Genomic DNA, 25069 nt, shown 5'->3' with positions numbered 1-25069 from the left:
GGAGGGAACTGCAGAGGGAGAGGGAGCGAGATTCCCAGGCAGATTCCATACTGAGCACAGAGCCTGACATGGACTGGATCTCACAACCCTGAGATCATGACCTTAGCTGAAACCAACAGCTGGACACCCAACCAACTGTGCCACCCAGGTGCCCCTAATTCTATTTCTTGATTTAAACAGCCTCCTGAAAAGCTTTCTGGCTTTATCCATAAATCAGTTCTAAAGCTAAAAGCAAGTGAACAGGAGTAATCGATCATATAAATACTGTTTCACATAGATCATATGGCATGTTTGGATTCAGGAGAAAGGAAGTATTTCCCATGTTGCTCAAAAAAAAAAGAGCTCAAAGAGGAAGCGTTCAAGCATTAAGGTCCGACAGAATTTCTCTCATTCTATGTTCCCTTCCCTCTAATTTGTACTCAGCTGCCTATTTCTTGTATCCAGTATCAGTCTTTCTTGCCTTTTTTTTTTTTTCACTTTGCAAAAATACCTCACACCACAAGTAAGTGGATACTTATTTGTCTCCTCCACCAGAACTCATCACGTCCAAACTGGCAGGCATTTCCTTGCCTTAAAGATTACAGTAGTCTTCTATTTGCTCGACTGTATATCCACATTTACATCCTGAATAATCTGGCAGTCGGGATGACTTACCTTTTTTTCTTTTTTAAAAAATTAATTATTTTTAAGTAACTTCTACACCCAATGTGGGGCTCAAATTCATGACCAAGGGTCACATGCTCTTCTCACTGAGCTAGCCAGGCACTCCAGGATGGTTAATCTTTTCAATTTTAATTTTTTACTAAAAGCATACATGCAAGAAAGAGCACTCAGTATAGGTGTATATATCAATGCATTTGCATAAGTTGAATGATGAAAAATCAACATTACTGGACTCCAGACAGCCCTTCTGTTGCCCCCTTCTGGTCACTAATACCTCCCCCTCCCCACCACCAAGGGGAGTGACTTCCACCCCTAACCCTAGATTAGTTTTGCCCTTGTTTTGTACTTTATTATCTAATTGTATGATGTAAACTGTACTATATAAACTGTATGATGGAATTCCATTCCATATGAATGGAATTATCATATTTACTCTTCTGTGTCTGGATTCTTCACTATTATATTTGTGAAATATATCCATATTCTTGCATATAAGTGAACAATGTTCATTCTCATCATTGTATAGAATGGGCACACTATGATTTAATTATCCTTGCTAGTATTGATCATTTAAGTAGTTTCCAGTTTGAGGGTATTAGAACCAGTATTGTTCTGTCTTACGGTGAACACATATATGCATTCCAGTCAGAAATATCCAAATCCTTCTGCAATGCAGGAGAGTTCCAGTTGCTCCACATCCTCACCAATGACAGATTTTCCATCTTTTTCATTTTAGCCATTCTGGTGGGTATGTAAAAATACATGATGGTCTCTTTGAAAAATAAATTATCACATTCTCCTTAAAACTTTTCCAAAAAACCTTAGAATCAAAGTAAAACTTCTTTACATGGCCTGCACAGCTGTGATCTGGCTCCCAGCTCTACAATTCCATTCATCTAGATACTTCTTTCTTCCCATGCGCAGTACTTGCCATTCTTCTGCTGCCTGCAGTGTCGCACACAACACACTCTTCACACTCTTCTTCCTTCTTGGCTCCTAGTCCTTCAGATATCAATTTAGTGTTCTTTTCCTCAGGTCACCTCCTACTGCCATGTGTTCTCAGAGCACTTACCTTAGCTTCTGTTTAATAGTGATGCTATTTCTAGACCCTCGTCTCCACCAGTGCAGAGAAGTATGTTTTTACTTACCATTGCAACATAGGGCCTGGCACAGAGTGAGAGCTCATATGTTTGAAGTAACAAATGAATAATGGGACTTTGATGTACAACTTTTTGCCTCTGAGCTTTTATCGTGGGGTGAATATTATATTTTATATGCATTTGGAGAAAACATCAGGTCTGAAAAGACTGATATGAAGAACTTAAAATACGGAGATACCATTTGTGGGGCACCTGGGTGGCTCATTTGAATGTCCAGCTCTTGGTTTTGGCTCAGATGGTGATCTCAGGGTCCTGGGATTGAGTGCTGTATCGGGCCCTGCGCTGATAGTGGAGTCTGCTTGGGATTCTTTTCTTCTTCCACTGCCCCTCCCCCAACTTGTGTGCACTTTCTCTCTCTAAAATAAATAAATCTTTTTAAAAATGCCATTTGGCTATATAATATTAATCTGAATTTATTACATTCTGCAATCTTTACTGTTTATACCCAAGAGAAGTCTGTAATGTCAGATCACATTGTTCAAGGTCTATTTAATTATAACCATCAAAAGTGTTCACTATGCCTCTGAGTCAAGGCTCTTTGCACAATTTCTAAATGACATGGGCATCAGAAGTCATTGCACTTGCCTCCCCTCAAGTGGAGAAGTGGGCTATCAAACTGCACTGAATGGAGTAAACTGAAATTTCCCCTGCAATATTTTTTTTAATGTTAAAAATGTCTTTAATTATAAATGAACAAATTAATAATAATTTAATAAAAATGACACAGCAGCTTACTGGTTGCCATGCTAAGACAGGAGTGGGCTTTGATTCCATTCCTTGATCACCAGAATAGCGAATAATCTACAATATTAGTGTTTTAGTCCACACTGTAATCTAATATCCAACAGTTGACTTTTCTTCCAGCACCCTGCTGCCCACCTGTCCCTAACTGAGGGCAGTAAGCACAACCTATTATTCTTTTGCTCATTACTGAACTGAATTCTTAGAGCACCTGCCTCTGGGGCATGGAGAACCCTGCTTATTAGGCAGACCACCCAGAATTCTACAGGAAAGTCATCAGTGTGAGTGCTTGATCTGCCCAGGTGTCTGTTAAGACCCATTTAACTCTGTCTTGATGGGCACTTCCACACATTGACTCCTTCATTCCCAAGCCTTGTGAGCACTGAAGTTTGAATTTTCCAGAATTACTGCTACTCAGAGAGTCCTGGGTACCACCAGTTGGGTTTTTTTTAAATTCATTTTTTTAAAAGATTTTATTTATTTGAGACAGAGCACAAGCTGGGAGGAGAGGCAGAAGGAGAGGGAGAGGTAGACTCCCTGCTGAGCAGGGAGCCCAAAACTGGGCTCGATCCCGGGACCCTGGGATCAACACCCAAGCTGAAGGCAGATGCTTAACACACTGAGCCACCCAGGTGCGCTCTCTTTCTTTTTTCAATGGAGGTATACTTGAGAAAAATACATGTATCAGGTGTACAAAATGATTTGATATTTGTATATATGCCAAAATGATCAACATGAATGAGTTTAGTTAACCACTGTCATACTGTTCACAATTTTTTTCCCTTAGGATGAGAACTTTTAAGATTTTCTCTCATTATATCCCTATGACTTATTATTTAACGATTGGAAATTTTTCCATTTTAACTCCCTTCACCCTTTACATCTACTCACTCCCACCCCACCTCTGACAACTACCACTTTTTTTTAATGTTTTTTAAAAAATATTTTATTTATTTGAAAGAGGGAGAGAGACTGAGATAGCGGAGAGAGCAGAAGCAGAGAAGGAGAAGCAGGCTTCCCACTGAGCAGGAAGCCCCATGTGGGACTCACTCCATCCCAGGATCTTGGGATCATGACCTGAGCCAAAGGCAGATGCTCGACCGGTTGAGCCACCCAGGTGCCCCTTTTTTTATGTTTCAAGTTTTTATTTAAATTCAGTTAGTTGGGGCACCTGGATGGCTCCCTGCTCAGCAGGGGGCGTCCTTCTCTCTCTCTCTGCCTGCCACTCCCCTGCTTGTGCTGTCAGATGAATGAATAAAATCTAAAAAAAGTAAAATAAAAATAAATAAATTCTAGTTAGTTAACATACAGTGTAATATTGGTTTCAGGATGTATTCTCTGTATGAACTTGGTTGCTTGTTTTTTTTAATTCCACATATAAGTGACAACATATGGTATCTTTCTGTGTCTGATTTACTTCACTTAGCATAATACTCTCAAGGTCCATTGATATTGTCACAAATGGCAAGATTTCATTATTTTTTTATGGCAGGATAATATTCCACTCTGGGTATGGGTGTGTGTATTTGTGTGTGTGTGTGTGTGTGTGTGTGTGTGTATTCATGTTTTCACTACCCATTTATCCACTGGTGGACACGTAGGTTGTTTCCCTGTCTTGGCTATTATGAATAATGCAGCAATGAACATGGGAGTTCAGATACGTTTTCAAATTAATGTTTTCATTTTTTCCAGATAAATACCCAGAAGTGGAAGTGCTGGATTATGGTAGTTCTGTTTTTAATTTTTTGAGGAACCTCCATATTGTTTTCCATGGTGGCTGCACCAATTTACATTCCCATCAGTGGTGCACAGGGGTTCCTTTTTCTCCATGTCTTTGACATCAGTCATTTCTTTCCTTTTTGATAATAGCCATTCTGCAGATGTGAGGTGGTATCTATCTCATTGTGGTTTTGATTTGCATTTCCCTGATGATTAACGATGTTGAGCATCTTTCCATGTGTCTGTTAGCCATCTGGATGTCTTATTTGGAAAAATGTCTACTTGGGCCCTTTGGCCACTTTTTAATCAGACTTTTTTTTTTTTGCTACTAAGTTGTACATGTTATTTATATATTTTAGATATTAGCCCCTTATCAGATATATGTTTTGCAAATATTTTCTCCCATTCTTGCCTTTTCATTTGGTGAGTGGTTTCCTTTGCTACGCAATAGCTTTTAGTTTGATGTAGTCCCATTTATTTTTATCTTTGTTGCCTTTGCTTTTGGTATTCATTCCAAAAAAATTATTACCAAAACCAATGGCAATGAGCTTATTGCCTATGTTTTCTTCTAGGAGTTTTATGGTCTTAGTTCTTCCATTAAGTCTTTAATTCAAGTTAATTTTGTATATCCTATAAGATAGGAGTCCACTTTCATTCTTTTGCATGTGGCTCTCATTTTCCCAGCACTACTGGAGTGTCTTCTTGGCTGCATATTCACTGCATATTCTTGGCTCCTTTGTCATACATTAATTGATGAATTATGTGTGGCTTATTTTTGGGTTCTTCTGTTCCATTGATCTGTGTGTCTATTTTTAATGCCAATACTATACTATTTTTATTACTATACCATTATTTGTAATATGGGTTGAAACCAGGGAGTGTAATGAATTTCAGCTTTTGTTCTTTCTCAATATTGCTCTGGCTAATAAAGGTCTTTTTTTATAGTTCCATACAAATTTTAGGATTGTTCTATATTTTTTTAAAAATATTTCAACTGGAATTTTGATAAAGATTGCTTGAATCTGTAGATTGCTTTGAGTAGTATGGACATTCTTTACAATTTGAATTTTTCTGATCTATGAACACAAAGTATCTTTCCATTTGTGTCATTAAATGTCTTTCACCAATATCTTACAGTTTTCACAGTACAGGTCTTTTATACCTCCTTGGTTAAATTTGTTTCTAGGCTTTTCTTTTTGATGCAATTGTAAAGGAGATTGTTTTCTTAATTTCTCTCCCTCTCTCTCTCTCTTTATTTTTTTAGAGAGAGAGCAAATATGAGTAGGGATAGGGGCAGAGGGAGGGAGTGAGGGGGAATCTCAAGAAAACTCCCCACTGAGCAGGGAGCCCAACATAGGGCTCGTTCCTGAAACCATGACCTGAGCTGAAATCAACAGTTGGATGCTTAGCTGACTGAGCCACCCAGGTGCCTCTTATTTTGTCTTTCTGATAGCCCATTATTCGTGTATAACAATGAAACTGGTTTCTGGGCAGCCCCGGTGGTGCAGTGGTTTAGCGCCGCCTGCCGCCCAGGGTGTGATCCTGGGGACCCTGGATCGAATCCCACATCGGGCTCTCTGTATGATGCCTGCTTCTCCTTCTGCCTGTGTCTCTGCCTCTCTCTCTCTCTGACTCTATGAATAAATAAATAAAATCTTTAAAAAAAATGAAACTGGTTTCTGTGTGTTAATTTTGTATCCTGAGACTTCACTGAATTTTTTTTATTAGTTCTAATGGTTTTTTGGTGGAGTATTTAGGGTTTTCTTAAAGGAGAATTTTCAGCTTTTCACCATTGAGTATGATGTTAGCTGTGAACTTGAGCTTGTCTTATACAGTCTTTATTATGTTGAGGTATGTCCCTTCTTTACCCACTTTGTTGATGTGTTGGGTTTTTTTAAAATCATAAATGGTTGTTGAATTTTGTCAGATTCTATTAGTGCATCTATTTAGATGATCATGTGATTTCTATCCTTCACTTTGCTTATATGCTGTATAATTGATTGATTGATTGATTGATTTGAAATGTTGAACCATCTTTGCATCCCTGAAATAAAAATTCCACTTGACTGTGGTGTAGGATTCTTTTGATGTACTGTTGAATTCAGTTTGGTAATATTTTGTTGAGAGTTTTTGCACCTGTGTTTATCAGAGATGTTGGTCTGTAATTTTCTTTTCTTGTAGTGTCTTGGTCTAGTCTTAGTATCAGGATAATGCTTGCCGTGTAAGATGAGTTTGGAAATATTCCTTCCTGTTTTTTTAAAGAGTTTGAGGACAGTTGGCATTAATTCTTCTTTAAGTATTTGGTAGAATTCATAAATGAAGCCATCTGGTCCTCGAATTCTCTTCGTTGGGAAGTTTTTGATTACAGATTCAATCTCCTTACCAGTAATCAGTATGCTCAGATTTTCTGTTTCTTCATGATTCAGTTTTGGTTGGTCTTTGTTTCTAGGAACTTATCTGTTTCTTCTAGCGTGTCCAATTTATTGGCCTTCATTCTTAGTAGTCTCTTAACGATCCATTGTATTTCTGTGGTATCAGTTGTTAACATCTCTTTTTTCATTTCTGATTTTATGTACTTGAGCCCTCTCTTTTTTCTTCTCACTAAAGGTTTGTCAATTTTGCTTATCTTTTCGGAGAACCAGATCTTAAGTCCATTGATCTTTTCTATTGTCTTTTTAGTCTCTTTCATTCATGTCCTCTCTGATCTTTATTTCCTTCCTTCTACTAATTTTGGGCTTTGTCATCTTTCTTTAGTTCCTTAAGGTGTGAAGTTAGGTGGTTTGACTTTTCTCATTCCTTGAAGTATGCCCTTGTTGTTATGAACTATTGCCTTAGAACTGCTTTTGCTGCATCCCATAAATTTTGGTATATTACATTTCCATTTTCTTTTGTCTCAAGATTTTTTTTATATTTCTCTTTTGACTCATTCAGTGGTAGCTCAGTAACATGTTAAATATCCGTGTATTTGTGAATTTTCCATTTTTCTTCTTGTAATTATTTCTACTTTCATAGTATTGTGGTCAGAAAAAAATGTTTGATATGATTTTACACTTCTTAAATGTATTAAGATTTCTTATGTATTCTAAGATATGATTTGTTTTGGAGAACATTCCATGTGCACTTGAGAACAATGTGTATTTTGCTTTTGTATAGAATGTTCTGTATATATCTGTGAAGTCCATCTGTTCCAATATGCTATGTACAGCTTATGTTTCCTTACTGACTTTGTCTGGATGTTCTATCTATATCATTAAGTAAGTGTAAGTGGGTATTAAAGCCCTCTACCATTATTGTATTGCTAATTACTTACTTTAGGTCTGTTAATATATGCTTTATATATTTAGGTGCTCCTATGTTGGGTTATAAATATTTACCAATGTTTATACGCTTGTTGGATTGACCCCTTTATCATTATGTAACGTCCTTTGTTATTATAGTCTGTTTTAAAATATATTTTGTCTGATGTGACTGTGGCTACCTCCAACTTTCTTTAGGTTTTTCTTTGCATGGGCTTTTTCCATCCCTTCACTTTCAATCTGTGTGGTCCTTACACCTAAAGTGAGTCTCTTATAGGTAACATATAATGAGTCCTTTTTTTTAATTCACTGAGCACTTTTTTTTTTTTTAAGATTTTATTTATTTGAGAGAGGAAGAGCAAGAGATAGTGAGAGAGAGCACAAGCAGGGAGGAGAAACAGGCTCCCCACCGAACAGGGAGCCCAAGGTAGGGTTCTATCCCAGGACCCTGGGGTCATGACCTGAGCCAAAGGCAGATGCTTAATTGACTGAAGCACCCAAGAGCCCCAGCTCTGTCTTTTGATTGGAGAATTTAGTCCATTTTACATTTAAAGTAATTATGGATAGTTATGTACTTACTGACATTATGTTCGTTGTTTTCTGACTGTTTTGTAGTTCCTTTCTGTTCCTTTATTCTCTTCCTTTGTAGTTTAATGACTTTTAGTGGTACACTTAGATTCTTTTATTTTTATCTTTCATATATCTACTATAGATTTTTACTTTGTGGTTACCATGAGGCTTACATATATTTGTCACAGTCTATTTTATGATAATAGCTTAAGTTTGAATACATTCTAAAGCTCTGTATTTTTACTCTTCCCTCCCTCCTCCGTTTTTGATGTTACATCTTTTTATCTTGTGTATCCCTTGTTTGTAGTTTGGGGTTTTGTTGTTATTATTATTATTTTTTTTTACTCCTTTTGGCTTCCAGTCTTCATACTGAATATGATTAATCCATTACACTTTTACGATATATTTACCTTAACCAGTAAGATTTATGTTTGCACAAGTTTTATTAATTAGTGCCCTGTCTTTTCATCGTGACAGAGTCCCTTTTTTTTTTTTTTTTATGATAGTCACACAGAGAGAGAGAGAGGCAGAGACACAGGCAGAGGGAGAAGCAGGCCCCATGCACCGGGAGCCTGACGTGGGATTCAATCCCGGGTCTCCAGGATCGCGCCCTGGGCCAAAGGCAGGCGCCAAACTGCTGCGCCACCCAGGGATCCCCCAGAGTCCCTTTAATATTTCTTGTAAAGCTGGTTTAGCAAAATGATTAACATCTTTAGCTTTAACTTGTCTGGAAAACCCTATTTCCAGTTCTGAATGATAATATTGCTAGTTAGAGTATTCTTGGTTGTAAGTAGTTTTTCCTTCAGTATCACGTCACTCCCTTCTGTCCTGAAGTTTCTGTGGAAAAATCTGATAGTCTAATGGGGGTTCCCTTGTACAGAAGTTGTTTTTGTCTTGCTGACTTCAAGATTCTCTTTAACTTTTATATGAATCTTAGTCCACTTGATGTTGTCCCATAAATCCCTTATGCTATCTCCACTTTTTTTCATCTATTATAGCTATAAAATAGGGTATTTATGGGACAAGGTGAGTCCAGGATCCCCTCAGAGCCAGGTTGATCCAAGAGCATCCCTGAAAGGCAGGCCCCAAAGACTGGGGCACCAGAAGCATATAAAAGCTCCCCTCCAAGAGATCCTGGTGCCCTCCGAGGTCTCCAGTGAGGATAGTCAGCCCTTTGCTGTGTTTAATTAGAAGCCTGCCCCTCAGGCTGCAGCTATGATGATAAGCTATTAGGCCTCTTTTACAGAGTCAATTGCTGGGCCTGTTATCTCTTGCTGTGCCCTGGGAATACTGGACATTTAACCACTCTCTCTCTGTTGGTTATGGTCCTGTGAGGCCCACCAGCATAAGTCCCATCTCCTGGCCCCCAGAGCCAGGAGATATAGAGGTGTCCTCTAGCAGCAGCTGCAAAAATCACGGTACCAGATGTAAAAACAGGGCACTGGGCACTTGTAAAAGTTCCTTCCTGAGAGATAACGGTGTTCTGAAGCACTGCAGAGGGAGAGTGAAAAGTTGGTGCCTACTGGCTATGGAGTGATAGTGGAGGGAGAGTGTAGAGATGGTGCCTACCAAGAAAGAAAAGTAGAAAAAGAAAAAAGCCTATATATTTTTTAAAAAGCATCCTCCAGTTGGAGCAAGATAGGAGTGTAAAGATGAATGCCCCCTAGCCCCCATACCTAGAGTACCCCAGCATGCCCCTAAATGTGTCAAATCAGATACCTGACCCTCAGGCTAGTGCTCTGAGACAAGTAAATGGACCTCTCCCACACAAAGTCCAGGCACCCCTCAATGGGCCACTTCCATGCGGGCCCTGAGATGGGTGAGTCCAAGTGTGTGAGCCCTTTAAGAGCTGTTTCTGGGATCCCTAGTCTTGTGGGTGTCATGGTTTACATCCATTGGTTTTCAAAGCTAGATGTTTTAAGGGTCTCTCAAGTACAGATCTTAAGGGCCAGGATGCCCAATGTGGGGTTCAAGGCCTTTATTACTCAGGGAAAAACTCCAGGTTTTGAGTTCCCTCCCTCCCAGCTGTGGGTCTCCGCATTGGGAGTGGGACTTATGGCAGGATTGTGTCCCAACATCTCCTACCCACCATGACATGGGCCTTCTCTCATTCAATGTGGAGCCAGCCAGTTTTTAGTTTTTTGGGGTTTTTGGGGTTTTTTTGAGTAGGCTGTCCTTTATGTAGCTGTAGAATCAGGGTGTTTATGGAAGGTTCAGGATCCTCTCATGTTGTTCTCTTCAACTGTATTGTGACCTGCAGTTTGATTTCCATTTTTACGTAATTGTAAAAATGAGAGAAGTCAGTCACCAAGAGCTGCAGCAAACCCATGGCCAGAGCACCCCAAGGTTTGGTGTTTAATCCTCCTGTGGTCAGCAGTTACTGTAGGACTCTGCTCCGCCCAGCATGTGCGCTTCTCACAGGCCTGGAGCCTGGGAGAGAGCAGGTCTCACAGATATCCACGCATGTCTCCCTGTTCCAGAGTCTGTCTCACTGTGAGCTCATCACTGATGACGGGATCCTGCACCTGAGCAACAGCACCTGCGGTCACGAGAGGCTGCGGGTACTGGAACTGGACAACTGTCTCCTCATCACCGACGTGGCCCTGGAGCACCTGGAGAACTGCCGCGGCCTGGAGCGCCTGGAGCTGTACGACTGCCAGCAGGTTACCCGCGCAGGCATCAAGCGCATGCGGGTAAGCGGGCACGGGGCTACACTTCCTGCAGTTTTTAAGCCATGAATACATCAAGAATCCAGCTTCCACATTTTCTCTTAAGCCTATAGTGATACAAACTGACGCTATGCAAGTGTCTTATTCCAGATTTCCTTATTAGGTCTCCCTCCTGGCAGATTCAACTTCCAGAATGGGTGTGGGGCAGAGGTGCCACAGTCTGGGGATCAGAACTCTTGTAAGGAAAGGGACATAGTCATCACCAGTGGGAAGGAGACCACGGTCCTGGTTAACTTCCAGAGAAGAGGCCTTAAATAAAGGGTTTTCTCCCCCCAGGCAGTTCCCCTAGTCTCCTTGAGTATGCTTTAAGTTGAGGCAGCTTTGCGTTCATGTCCCAGAGCTGGCCCAGGGGCTGTGGCTGTGAGGATTCCGCTCAGGGCGCAGGACTAGTGACTGACCCTGGGCAGATACTCTGTTCACCTCTCTTCAGGTGTTGCTTTAGGGGATATGTATGTCAACAGGGGCAGCTCTGGCCTACACTAGAAATGCTATGTGAACTCTGCCTGAGCATCAAGTAGAGTGGATTCTACATGGAGAACTGTAGGCCTGTCTGGGATTGTCCCTCTAATCCTCAGCGTAGCCTCTTGATGACTACTCCGCACTCCTCATCTGTCCTCTGCTTCCAGGCTCAGCTCCCTCACGTCAAAGTCCACGCCTATTTTGCTCCTGTCACTCCTCCGACCACAGTGGGAGGAAGTGGCCAGCGACTTTGTAGGTGCTGTGTCATCCTCTGACGACAGCTGCCTGAGCCCAAGGCACAATGAGGTGTTTCTTCCTCCAGAGAAGACCCGTCTTCCCCACCTGCTCCACCTTCACCCAAATCTCTTGGTTCTCCACTGGGAAAGACATTTACAGGTAAAAGACTTCAGTAGGAACTGCAGTAACTGGTGATAGTTTTCACCTTTAGTCTACCACGATGCAATCAAATCAAAGCCTTGTGTCTGTCAGCACATGGCAAGAGTGGTCTCAGTGCCGCCTGGAACATGCAAGAGACCTGAATCTAAGAGGTGGGTGCCTTCTTAGGTACAGAAGTTCTGCTGTTGGCTTTGTCAGCATTCCTCAATAGACCATCAGTGTTAGCACAAATCGAGCAGAAAAAATAAGCTGTTGATTTTTTCTACCTGATACTTAAGCCAGTGGCCTACTTTAATTCACATTGATTTTATTTTGATTAGCAGGACTTTTTCCACTTGATGAAACAGCAAAACTTTCTCAAAGTGACCTGTACTGCAAATTCGTGATGCCTGAGAGTTTTATATGTAGACTTAGGTGGGAGGCAAGTTAGTAGATTTCCATGAGACACCAAAGAAATGATGACTCGGAACTGGGTGGAGCAGGGTCTTCACCTTTCTGTTTCTGTCAGCTTGTCATCTACACTTTTGGGGACCAGAAACTAAACAAACACAACTCAGAGGCTGTGTTGCCTGACTGGAAATAAGCTGTGGCATGCGCTACAGCAGGGTGCATTTTTGTTGTAGGAGAAAAGCTAATCATGTCATCTCTCACAAAATTTGGGGGACCTTAAGGAAATAGAATTAAGGCTTAAGTTATCTATAATATATATAATCAATTAAAAATAATGAATGGATGCATGTAGAATGGGTGTGATTTTTTTCCAAGTTTATTTTAAAATCTTAGAAATCAAGTTACACCAGAACTATTCAAAAATTGTACACACTTAAAACTCAGATCAGTAAAGCGTTGGCACCTTTTAGACTCATAAAAATGAATAAACCATTGCAATGCTTAAGTCAGAGGGTTTTATTGCTATAATTTTAATGGCAGACAAATCTGAGCAAAACCATTTTCCAAATTCAGACCTTTTAGTATTATCTAAAATCGGATTAGCTCTGGTTTCCATTCTGTGCTGTTCACATGTGTAGTATTTATTAAGATTAGGAACCCATCACCACTCTCACATTGTGAACTTCAGTGTTCACGGCAGCTGACCCTTCCTAACAACCAGCACAGAGCTCACGGGGAGCTGGAGTGGAACAAGCCGAGATGGTTATTTTCCCACAACTGGCAGGGCTTCCTTTACACGGGCCGTTTAGGAGCAATCAGGTTACAATGGAAGAGAAGGCAGGTGCACACACGACCCCTTAAGTTAATTTAACAAGACTATCAGAATGAGCATCCAGGCCCTGATGGAGTCAGGGCCGGACGATGTCCTCCAGTATTGCCCAGTCTAGCATGTGTGCTTTTATACCACAGCGACAATTTTGATATACATTGACACCACTCTGCGTGGGGGCGTGACTGATGTAGGAAGCTATTTAAATAAAAAGCATAAAACACACACTTGCTTCAGTAAATTATAGTCTCTCTTAAAAATTTCTATGACCAGGGCTTTCTATACCATCTCTTTTGAGCCAGGACACAACCATATCAGAGTTGGTGGACTCACTCCTCAATGACCTTTGACTTCATTAGAAGAAGGGAACAGCACAGATGAGGTTTCTCAAATGAGAAAAGCAAGGTGGCTTCCTCTGTAGGCAAGGAATAGTTCATGGAATAATCTGTCCTCAGCTCCATCATCAGCTTTGAGAAAACAAACCGAAAAGAATGCAACACATAGGCCTCACCTCTTAAAACATGTAGACTTGGGTGTGCTCAGCACACACACATGGAACCCCCTCGATTCTAGGGCTTGAGGTGACACCGTCAGGAACTGGGATTTTAAATGAGACACGAGTTTGCAAAACAATCAGAAAACATTTATTATACTGAAATGTATACATCCTACTATTAAAAAAAATAGCAAATTTGCTGGTGCCATAATTTAACCTGCTTTGCTGGGACAGACTAATGTTCAATGCTGCTTGGTATAATTTCAAGTTCGATGAGCTTTTAAGTGTTCTTGACCCCACTTCTAAAACCTGATGAGGAATTCAAAATAGCACACAGCATTAAATGACATTTATTGTTCCATATATGTTGAGACTCAAAAAGGAATGCTAAACAGACAAGCAAAACTCTAAAATAAGAGATATGCTCACTTCTTTTCCAAATGATTGGTACAGAAGAGGTGTTCATATGAAAGCAAAGGGAGATGGCAGAAAGAAAAGTTCCCCCGCTTCAGGGTCTACAGAATTACAGATTTTTTCAGACTGAAGATAAAAATGTATGAGACCAGGCTCCTCTGTATCCAATAACCCCCTCTACAAATAAAACACAAAAATGTCAAAGCTTTTTCCCATCAAAGTAGTTTGTCTTCTGGGAGAGATTTCAAAGCCCAAATTACTCATTCCTATTCCTGCCTGAACAAAGATAAGAATCAAGGAACACATTCAGAACCAAGACAGCTGGTCAGTGGTCAGAGATGCTACAGTCAGAGTGGAACTGAAGTTTAAAAAACCGGTCTCCTATACCACAGGCCTCAGAGATGCTTGCTGGGGCGTGTGGGGAAGGCTTGGGGCCGGGAGAAGCGACAGAGGAAAACAGCAAAAGCCATGGACTCCCTTTGAGAAGTGCACTGGCAGACAAGCATTTGGTTTTGTGGAAGAGGCACCTTTTTATGGAAAAGAAGCTATTATGTTGTGTATTAAAAAGCCTCTTAATCACCAAAATGTTTACCCATGATTGTACTAAAGCTCAATATTTCAGAAGTGTGGTGAAATTTTACAGTACAATTTAGTGTTTCATTTATGACATCTCGTTTGCCATGAATAATTTCTACTTGTTGGTAACTCAAAGACCCCTTCACAGCAAGTCAGAAACTACCATACTTTCCCCCCTACCAAGGTCACCGGTTTCCACTGTCTGGGGAAGGGCTTTAAAAACATTTCAGAACAGGACAGTGCATGGTGGGGAGGACAGAGAAAGGGAGGAACACCACATGAGTTTCAAAAGCAATGGGGCTTCAAAAATGAAAATCAGAAACAAAATGCTAAAAATGGAAGCAGAAGCAAAAGGTTTTTCAATAAATCTTGACAAAGCAAAAACACAAAAGTCTTTGTACCTATTAGGATTTACACTGATCCTCTCACCAAGGTACTCTTGATAATGCAGTTTGTTTCAAGCCCGCCTTCCTGGCTTGGATCTTCCCCGCTCTGGCACGAGCCCGTCACACACACGCTTAGACATGATTTGTTCTGAGAAGGTGCCAGGCCTCTTACCTGACCACTGATCATGGTATGGGCACATCACATCTGCAGACAGATTCTGTGCTGAGTCCACGACACCACTGTTCCCACCCCCACCCTGGATCAGCATAAGGTTCAGGCAATAAGAGCCAAACTGGCACAGAAGGTAAATGCCCACAGTACGTTTTTACATTCATTTCCAAACCGCATACAGTGTAAAAAGACAGCAAAGGCTGCTTCTAGGAACTGTATCTACTGGCCTCTGCCAGGGAAGCAGGCAGCGCTGCCTGCATGTGGCCCCCAGAGCTGCACGCATGCTGTCCCAACGTGCTCACTCTCACGAGGATGCTTGGCTGTGGCAGTGACAGTGAGGAGATTCGCCTCTCATACAGCTCATTAGAAAGGTCATCTTGTGTTTTCAATATGAAACATTTCATACGGTAAAATCCAATCCCAAGACTTCTTGGATTCAGTCTTCACACACTTTTAAGCGTGACTTTATTTGGTACTGAATATAGTTCAGACTAAGTAAGACATCACTTCAAAACTATGTGGATACCATCGCCGTTCTCAGCTGCAGGAAAAGGAAAGAGATGTTACACACAATTCTTTCAGTCAGGCTTAAGACATTCAAGGCTATTAAACTGAAAACTGCCAGAAAGCTACAGTTTCCCTTCCCAACTCAAGTTCCCTTTAAATAATTCTAGAGAAAAAGAGCATGTACAACACAGTCCCTGTTGAGATATTTTACTTTCTGATGTTGGGCCCATATGCCCATCAGCACCCTGCACCCATGCTCCCTGTCACCTCTGGGGGGTACGGGACTCAAGACAAGTGGCCAAAATGATTTGAGCAGGGGGCGGGGAGCTGGGGGCAGAGCAGTGAGGACGCCGTGCAGCCCACGGGACAGCCACCTCCACACAACACAAACTGAGTGCTTCCGTCCATCTTTTCTGGAAATAATTTTGTAGCTCCTCAGAGGCAGATCTGAAATATTTTGAAAATATCACTACTTTTGTCTGATGGCCCAGTGTTAATCAGAATGGCTAGGAACAGTACAGGCATTCATCAAGAAACAAAAGAAATTTTTTCACAAGGACAGGAGCCTGAAAAACAGTGTACTGAGATCGTAGGGGATGTCCTGTGATGTCTGACATCAGCAACACAACCATACAATTACAGGATGAATTTCCTTGTTTACATCATTTGAGTTTTGCAGAGTAAAAGCTGTACTGCTTTGACAACAAAACACTGAGAGGAGCACTAAGCCCAAGATGCTGTGGCAGTGAAAGATGAAGTGAACAGCTCAAGAAAAGCAACCCTGCAGATAATGAGATGGCAACCTCGAGGCACCGGGCGCAAGCAAAGCCATAACATGGGTGCTATTTTACACTGCTCCCTTCAAGAATGACATCTAGGAAAAGGGGACACAGGACTTGTTCTTCAAGGTACAGCTTTCGTACTAGGACCGGATTCAGATGTTAGCCCACCAGACTTTTAAAGTCTCTTCTCATATAATAATTTTGCATTTAAAAATCCTTCCATTGGTGGCTTAGTGAAGCGTCTGCCTTCAGCTCAGGTCATGATCCCAGTGTACTGAGATCAAGTCCCACATCAGGGTCCCAGCTCATCGAGGAGTCTGCTTCCCTCTCTTCCTCTACCCTTCTCCCTTGCTTGTGCTCTCACTCACTTTCTCATTCTAATAAATAAGTGGCTAAATAAATAAGTCCTTTAAAAAAAAATCCCTCCATTAACCCTCTAGCTGGAACCTCCTTCCATATTCTTTCTCTAAATGATTTCCACAGCTTGGAGCTACTGCATCTTAAGTCCAGGCCTTTCCCACCAGCTGCAGATGGGGACAATTCCCTGCCAACTTGACCTTTCCAAGCACACCTAAAATGGAACTGTTGACTGCTCCCCCACAACCATTCCTGCCTCTCTTCTGCAAATACCATCTGCCCAGCTGCTCTTACAAGAGTCACCACCACCTCCTAACTGTGGAGCCCAGCAGGGCCCTGCCCATAAATGTGTCATACCCGGGTGACCTCTCCTGCCTCCAGCTTTCCCCCATTCTCACAGAGTTGTAAGACTGAAAGAAAAACCTAATCACATCACTCCTTGGTTTAAACAACTTCACTGACTTCCCAATGTATTTCTCTTTTTTTTTTTTTTTTTTTTTTAAAGATTGTATTTATTCATGAGAGAGACAGAGAGAAAGGCAGAGACATAGGCCGAGGGAGAAGCAGGCTCCCTGCAGGGAGCCCGATGCAGGACTCCATCCCAGGACCCTGGGATCATGACCTGAGCCGAAGGCAGACACTCAACCACTGAGCCACCCAGGCATCCCAACCCAGGGCATTTCAAATAAAATCTAAACTACCATTGTGCCCAGGTCCTGCACACCAGACCATACCTCTCACTGTGACTCCATCTTGCTCCATGTGCCCTTCATACCACCACGTGGCAGTGACACAGACTTCGCTTGGCTCTGCACAGCAGCCCAGCTCTTTCCTTCGCACCCTTGGAGTGTTCCCCAGGTGGGTGGCTCCCCTCATTCTCCGGGTCTCAGCATTATTGACACCTCCTCTGAGGCCTTACCATCCACACCACATCCCTCTACCCAACTCCCCCTTATACACAAGCACCTCCACTTTCCCACTCTTCCATGGCACTTAAAAGATTTTTAATTATATGCATCTGGTGGTCAATTCTGCTCTGCTTTCCCCACTAGGAGTTTCATGGAGTTCTGTTCCAGACCTTTCTAGCACCAAAAGCTGTCTGACACAAGGTGGTGCCCAGTGAAATGGTGGCTGAATTGAGTTTCCCCCTCAATAATCTAAGACTGATTCCACTTCCTTATTTGCTAGTTAGTTTCTATTACAACCACTAGAAATATTCTCAGTCCATTTTTCAAACTCTTCTTAAAACAATAAAGCCAGCATTTTCAAAAGTAAACACACAGGATGACTGTTGATTTCAGGCACACACTTTCATGATTCCAGCATTTCAAGACACATGCAGTCATGCAAAATACCTTTTACTGTGAAGAATAAAAAACAACTCTCATCTTGAAAGTTCTGAACCATCTAGAAGGATAAAGCAAATAACACAATTAAGATCCAACTTTTTTCTGAGCTGATCAGAAAACAGTTGAATTAGCAACCACAGGAAAATGTCATCATCTACATACTGTTGCACAAGTACAGAACTCCATGGTCAAAACAGTCTGGTAAAAGCAGTGTGAGGTAGTACGCATTTCCACCTGCTGTGCTGGCAGGGCCATGTGCTGACCAGGCTTGCCTGTGCCTGGTCTGAGGCAGTGCAACAGCACACCCTTCCCACCCAGCCCCCAGCCTACCAGGCCCCCCCCCAGGCTCAACACAAAGCCTTGACGTGAGCGCTCCTCTACTGTTACCTGCTTGTCGCTGAGCACTGGGGGAACAATAACCTTAACACTTTCCTAAATCAGTCATCGAACAGTGCACAAAAGGAAAATACACCCCAACACCTCCCTACATAAAATGGGCCAAAGCCCTGCTAAGCCCAAAGCTTCTGGGTGAGTTCTAAGGGAGGGTGGAGAGCAGAGGGGCTGAGCCACAGAGCTGGGAGTCCTTGTATCACTAGGATATCCAAAACTCTTGGTTACAGATTATTACAAGTTTGATCCCAGCTCTTTAAAACTGATTCTCAAGAGCACTTGCACAAGAGATCACAGAATTTTCTCACAGTCCTTTAACAACAGAAAGTAAATGCCAGTGTGGTAGAGACAAGAGATGGCACGCCAGTTTACGTTACCTGATCGCTAACGAGAATGTGAATACCAGTGGGCCCCTGTCTGTAGACCTGGTTAATCTGGTGGAAAGGAATATTAAACACCATTGCAAGTTTTCGAGCAACTTCTGAAGCAACCATTTCTTCCAAGTAGATTGCATGATAAACTGAAATAAAACATGAGAATAGAATTTTAGCAATAGTCTTTGATCTGTGTTCCACAAGTTGCAGCACGGTGCACCTAGGGGCTGGTGTTTCTGGAACATTTAACTTAACAGCAGGTGTCATCTGTTGCATCCACAGTGAGCACAGCTCTTTATAGGTCCTGCTCAGTGACAGACTCAAGCCAGCCAGCGAGCAGATCATCAGTGCTAGAACCTGGCTTCCCCAAACAAGAGTGGTCTCTTGAGTGCTTAGAGTAATGGAAACCTCTGCTGAGTACACATCCTGAGAAGCTCAGAATGTGGAACTACAATTACGGTGAGACACAGAGCTGCTCTAGTGTGGAGTCCCCAAACTACAGCTTGTGTGAGCCAAACCCTAGCCTCACTCGTTCCTTTTTTTTTTTTTTTTTTAAAGATTTTATTCATTTATTCATGAGAGACAGACAGAGAGGGAGCGAGAGACAGGGACACAGGCAGAGGGAGAAGCAGGCTCCATGCAGGGAGCCCGATGTGAGACTCGATCCCGGGTCTCCAGGATCACGCCCTGGGCCAGAGGCAGGAGCTAAACCACTGAGCCACCCAGGGATCCCTCACTCATTCCTTTCGAGCAGAATCTTATCAGAACATGGCCACACCCATCACTACATAGTCTTGGTGCTTCTGGCAGCACAAAGGCAGAGCTGGTGGGAAAGAGCCCCTATGGGGCCATAAAGTCAAGGCATTTCCTACTTGGCCTTTTTACGGAAGTTTGTGGAAACCCTTGATCTAGGGCTATTGGTCAACATTTCCTACACTCCTCCTCAAACACCTTCTGAGGCCCATCAGGCCTGACCCTGATTGCATAGATATAAATGATATATGACATTTTGATGACACACGGAGAGCTCCTTTAGGATTTTATCATTTCATACTAAGCCTCTGTATCCTTGGTCTTAAGATTCACAGCTTTTAAAGTCAAAATGACACCACATGGAAAAGCTCACAAGAGTGATGCTTTCCCTGGGATTTATCAAACACAAAGTGATTCTGAACAGAGCTTTCCCCAAAATTAGAGTAAATGGCTGTTTCTGTTAATTCCTTAACACATCTCTCTGGAAAGTTCTGAGTGTGTTGCCCTTATTTTGTTTCAGAATATGGGAAGAAGGAGATATTATTACCACACACTCAACTTCCCAGATGAGGAAACACATCCTTGAAAAGCATGATTGCTTTTCTTTTTCAGGGCCATATTTAGAGGACAGAAGGGCCAGGGCCTGTCTCTGCCCTAACCCAACACTCTATTACAGAATAAGGAGAGTCCATAGGCCGAGCAGCCCTCCCAACCTGCAGACGGATAGGCATGGAGTGTGCGTGTGGTGCCCCTGGGATGTGGCGCCCTCCGCACACTGCTCCCAGGGCTGGCCAGCTGCCTGTCAAGTCAAGGCTGCACACTCAGTGCTGTTAAACGCACCAATCTCTGCACATGTGATATTTTAAGTTTGTGCCCCCAGTCTGTAAAATGGAAAACAAAACAAAACAAAAACGCTCCTGCTTTCCTGGCACACGGCAATCTTATATTCATCATTTCAGTAATTTTGAGATATAAGTGGGGAATTAAAGCCAGCAAAACTCCCAAAAAGCATTCAGGCTACTTCCACCTTGTTAGCTATATCTGGCACAAAGGGCCACGGACAAAGGAGATTCAGTGTGGTGGGGGAAGCGAGAAAGGCAGTAGATCCCTCTCCCCCAATGCCTCGGCCCAGCCCCATGGCCCCTCAGGCCACCCTCAACACTGGCCATACTCCCACCCAAGCCACTCAGCAGTCCCCATGCGGTGACAGCCCTTCCGAGCCCGGCTCCCGGCCTCCCTGCTGCTGCCTCTGAGTCGGTACCCACCATAGGGTGTCCCGCTGCCACTGTCACCTCCACTGCCTGCAGGCTGCTGCCCTTGCAGTGGTGAGCTGCTCGGCTGCTCCTGGCAGACATAGATGGTTAAGCGGGGCCTGACCGACCTGCAATCAGAAGACACCACATGTGAGCTGAGGGGAGAATGCAGCCCCACAGTAGGTACAGATGACAACTACAGGACTCTAAGTTCTATTTCCTTAAAAGAACTTTACAGTATTATTTCATTACACAAAATAATTGACTAATAAAAATATAAAAACACACACCTCACACCAACTATCACAGGTGGTCTAATCTGATGATCCAGACTCTAAACCATTGAGAGGGTCTGTCAGATGCTGGTAAATTTAAGTTTCAAGATTAAGTCAGCAATTTAAAGTTAGTAAGATTCAATTTTAATGGAATTCTCACACCACAAGTCTAGAAATAGCAATGATAATAAATGGATCTTAAAAGCCAGAAAAGTTTACAATTCCATCATTTTCATTCACAATTAGAAGTTTACATTTTTAACAACTGTTTAGTAGTAGTCACATGACCTTGAAAAACCAGAGATTTGTATCGCTCACTTAAATGAGGAGTTTGTTTTCTTGGCAACAAACCCAGTCGTCTTCAAGAAATCAGTACTGCCCATGTGCATTCCTAGTCTTACAGTCTACCTCTGCCCTCATCAGTGCCTGCATCATATCTGGGCCTGCCCTGAAGGTGCACACAAAACAGTCTTCTTGTGAGCACAATGCCGCCATGCCCCAAGTGCACAGGCGCACGCCAACCTAGCACGGTTACACATTCTGCCCCAATTCCCCACACAAAGGTACAACCTAATTTCTCGAGCAAATGGTTCCTTTTAAAACACAGTATTTTACCTTGACTTCAGTGAATTATAGAGCCGAATTCCATCGGCTGCACCACAAATTTGTACTAAATCTTCCTTTGTCAGTTTTAATAAGTCGGCACCTGGAGAACAGTAGAAAGAGATTCTTCTCAAAGAGATGGAAAAAGAACAAGCAAAACTGGCTGCTGTACAGCATCTGTCTTCACACAGTGAACCGTCCCTCAAAACCATCACGGTCTCCCATATGTACGCTCATACACGCAAAACACAAGAGCACCCACAGAGCCTCCCCCCACCCCCATGCTGGCACTCCCATGTTATGTACTGAGGAGGAGCTCAGAAGCCCAGAGGAAGGTCAATCAGAATGGCGAGCGGGGCCTACTGGACTGCCTGTTCCCAGTACATGACTTCACCTTGTCTTGGCTGGCTGGAGGTTGTGTGGATAAACATAAATCTGACCCCAGACATTTAACCTTGAGATCACAATAATAATGTTTTAGTTTACAAAAAGAGGATATGGAAGTCTAGAGTTTTGGGGACTCGCCCAAGTTGGTAGCAGAGCTGGGACCAGGCCTCTTTACACTTCAACATGTAAACGTTCTGCAACATAACTCTGTCACAGCAGCCAGTTTTAATATGAAAGGGAAGGCATGACACAGAACTGCATATCACCTTAAGATTGCCCCCACAAATCGCTGCTAAGTGTAAGCGCTTGGTAACTAGGATGTGCTTTAAAATACAACAGAAAAGCAGGAGAGGGAACGGTAGAGAGCAAGACTGACCAAAGGCTGGGGTTGGATACATGAAGTTCATCCCACTTTCCTACTTTTTATGCTTCATTGTGTCCATAATCTCCTCTTTCCCTTCATTAACACTCATGATGTGGTTTACTGGTACAGTTCAAGTACCGTCTGGGATTATGACAGGACTTCCATGTAATAAATACCCACTAGGTATGTAACAAGATAATGGGGTTATCTTTCTATTTTTGATTGAAGGCTTGCAGGGGAGAACCTACTGACTTCCTACTTGTAAAAGAAAAGACCAGGAAAGCCCACCACCATCAAGCAGACACTCAAGGTGACGGTTTTCAGAGCTGGGGAAGCAAAGACTGGCTATCTCCCCCAGGGCCCAGAGCTGTGGCCAGAGATGTGTGTGTGCATCTCCTTGACCTGCACACAACCTTTTGTGAAGGTGAGTGCCTAGAGGTTCAGGGCGGCAGCCTCCCTGCCCCCTCCCCATTCTACTGCTGGGACCTCCTGCAAGCGAGAAATGCAAGAGGCCAGCTCCACATTTTCCAGACAGAAACACAGACTCATCTAACAGGACCTCCCTCAGCTCCCACCGCCAGAGCTCTTCATAGCTCTGCTCTTCCCGTGTCTTTCCTGTGAGGGTTGAACATGCATCTTGCCTACACACTGAAATTTTTAGATTTTCAATTTTCCAGATAAAAATACAATCATATAAAAATGTGGCTATAAGCTAGCAACACTTTTATCCAGTACTTTAATTCTGAAGAGACAAAGAGCTACACAGGGAATGACTACTCATTGCACAACGTCACAATAAATGGCTGACAGAATAAGAAACTGTGTCCTTTGTGAAATCAAACTTACCCCTAGGTCAGATGTGTGCACATAGTTCTGTCCTCTTCAAAGGCTCACACTGCATTTCCCTGGCCCGACAGCACTGCGGGCCAGGCAAGCTCACTACCAGTTTACTGTGGCCTGGCAATTCTCAGGGGGTGTTTAGCCAGGCTGTGTTAGGCAAAGGGTCCTACAGCCAAATATACTTGGGAAATGCTGCTTCTGTCCCACATGGTGTTTCTATCTCTGTCCCTCTCAACAGGTTTCTTACAGCACCACTGCAAGCAGCTTGCTTGGTCCCTTTTAAAATTCCATCAACAGGGGCACCAGGGTGGCTCAGTCAATTAAGCATCTGATGTCTGGTTTCAACTTGATCTCATGGGTTGTGAGATCAAGCCCCGAGTCAGGCTCCACACTTGGCAGGAGTCTGCTTGGATATTCTTTCTCTCTGCTCCTTCCCCAACTCTTTCTCTTATATAAGTAAATAAAATCTTTTTTAAAAATTCCACATACTCCCTTAGCTAACTCTGCAAGAAAAAACTTAAGTATACAAACACCATACCTGAGTAGATTCATACCACATACTCCACCAGCAATAAAACAGAACTATTGATAAACATTATCACTCGGATGGACTCAAGGGCATTATGTTGAGGGGGAAAAAAGCCAACCTCAAAAGGTCACATACTATGTAATTCCATATATCTGACATTCTCAAAATGACAAAATCCAAGAGACAGAACACAGATTAATGATTGCCAGGGAGTAGGTATGGTGGGGAAGGAGCAGGGTAGTATAAAGGTGGTGATGGCATAATTCTGTATCTTAACTTTGGTGGTGGTGATACGAATCCATACATGTGATAAAATGACACAGAACTATATACACACTTTGCACCAATGTCTATTTCCCAGTTTTGATACGATACAACAATTATATGAGAAACTGAGTGAAGGGTACACAAAACATCTCTGTACTATCTTTGCAACATACTGTAAAGCAAAAAATTACGTTAAAATAAAATGAATAAAATGAGAAAAATTGCATAGAACTATATATACCTGTACAAAAATGAAGGTACATTAAATTGGTGAATCAGTAGATCGTACTGACGTCAGTTTCCTCGTGTAAGAGGGACACATGGTATGTTACCACCAGGTGAAACTGGAGAACAGGTACATAGGACTTCCTGCTAAGTGTTTTGACAACCTCTTATGAATCCATAATTACTTCAATTTTTTTAAAAATTAAGGTTAATAAAAGTTCAGAAACAAGTACAAAACACACATGTACACAAACACGAACACAAACATACCTGAAAAATTGGAAAACAGTCTTGTGTATGAAGAGAATCTGTTTTTGAGCAGCCATTGTTGTGTTTCCTGGATCGTGGCTGAAGGCTGAAGTTGCTATTAACAAAGAAAAATTGAACAGAAACACAAGAAACTATTCAAACGTACAAAAACAAAAAAACCCCAAAAAACCAAACCCCAAGTGGCTGGCATGTTATGAAGAACAATATTCACACAAAACACAGAAATCCTCCAAGTTTAAAGTAAAAAAAAACACCCAAGAGGAAGACAGGTCTGACTACTCAGGGACCCAACAATGCCTTGGATCTCTGGAAGAGCCTTACAAATGCAGGCCCCTTAGAGCTTCAGGCAGCTTCAGGGAGAACATACTTACTTCACTGCAGGCCTGTGAAACTCCATCTCCCTGATGATTTGGGGAAGAAGAATTGCTGGGGAGAATGGAGGGAAGGAAAAGAGAATTATTTCATATATACATATATATGTATACATATACACACATATTTAAATCAAGATTTAAAAGCTATCAAACTGGGTAAATTTAACATAGTAT

The 25069-nt window shown here is 42.3% G+C and overlaps 2 protein-coding genes across 9 annotated transcripts in view; one reads left to right on the top strand and one right to left on the bottom strand.

Annotated features, from left to right (window-relative positions):
• The window catches only part of FBXL2 (F-box and leucine rich repeat protein 2), a 107548-nt gene extending 95082 nt beyond the window's left edge, over window positions 1-12466 (top strand). For all 6 annotated transcript variants that reach the window (XM_072726348.1, XM_026016390.2, XM_026016391.2 and 3 more), the window contains 2 exons: window positions 10630-10842; window positions 11505-12466. In XM_072726348.1, coding sequence (XP_072582449.1) covers window positions 10630-10842; window positions 11505-11612 — 321 coding nt within the window. In that variant the 3' untranslated portion in view covers window positions 11613-12466. The remainder of the gene's footprint in view (window positions 1-10629; window positions 10843-11504) is intronic.
• Window positions 12467-12481: 15 nt separating this feature from the next.
• Window positions 12482-25069, bottom strand: part of UBP1 (upstream binding protein 1) — a 51804-nt gene continuing 39216 nt past the window's right edge. For all 3 annotated transcript variants that reach the window (XM_026016386.2, XM_026016387.2, XM_026016389.2), the window contains 7 exons: window positions 24893-24947; window positions 24522-24615; window positions 21652-21742; window positions 20774-20889; window positions 18759-18901; window positions 17998-18049; window positions 12482-15537 (listed from right to left, as the gene is read on the bottom strand). In XM_026016386.2, coding sequence (XP_025872171.1) covers window positions 15500-15537; window positions 17998-18049; window positions 18759-18901; window positions 20774-20889; window positions 21652-21742; window positions 24522-24615; window positions 24893-24947 — 589 coding nt within the window. In that variant the 3' untranslated portion in view covers window positions 12482-15499. The remainder of the gene's footprint in view (window positions 15538-17997; window positions 18050-18758; window positions 18902-20773; window positions 20890-21651; window positions 21743-24521; window positions 24616-24892; window positions 24948-25069) is intronic.

This window comes from Vulpes vulpes, chromosome 11 (assembly GCF_048418805.1).
Source record: "Vulpes vulpes isolate BD-2025 chromosome 11, VulVul3, whole genome shotgun sequence".
Taxonomy (NCBI): domain Eukaryota; kingdom Metazoa; phylum Chordata; class Mammalia; order Carnivora; family Canidae; genus Vulpes; species Vulpes vulpes.
Note: the sequence above shows the minus strand (reverse complement) of the source record. Positions and strands in the feature narration are given on the sequence as shown.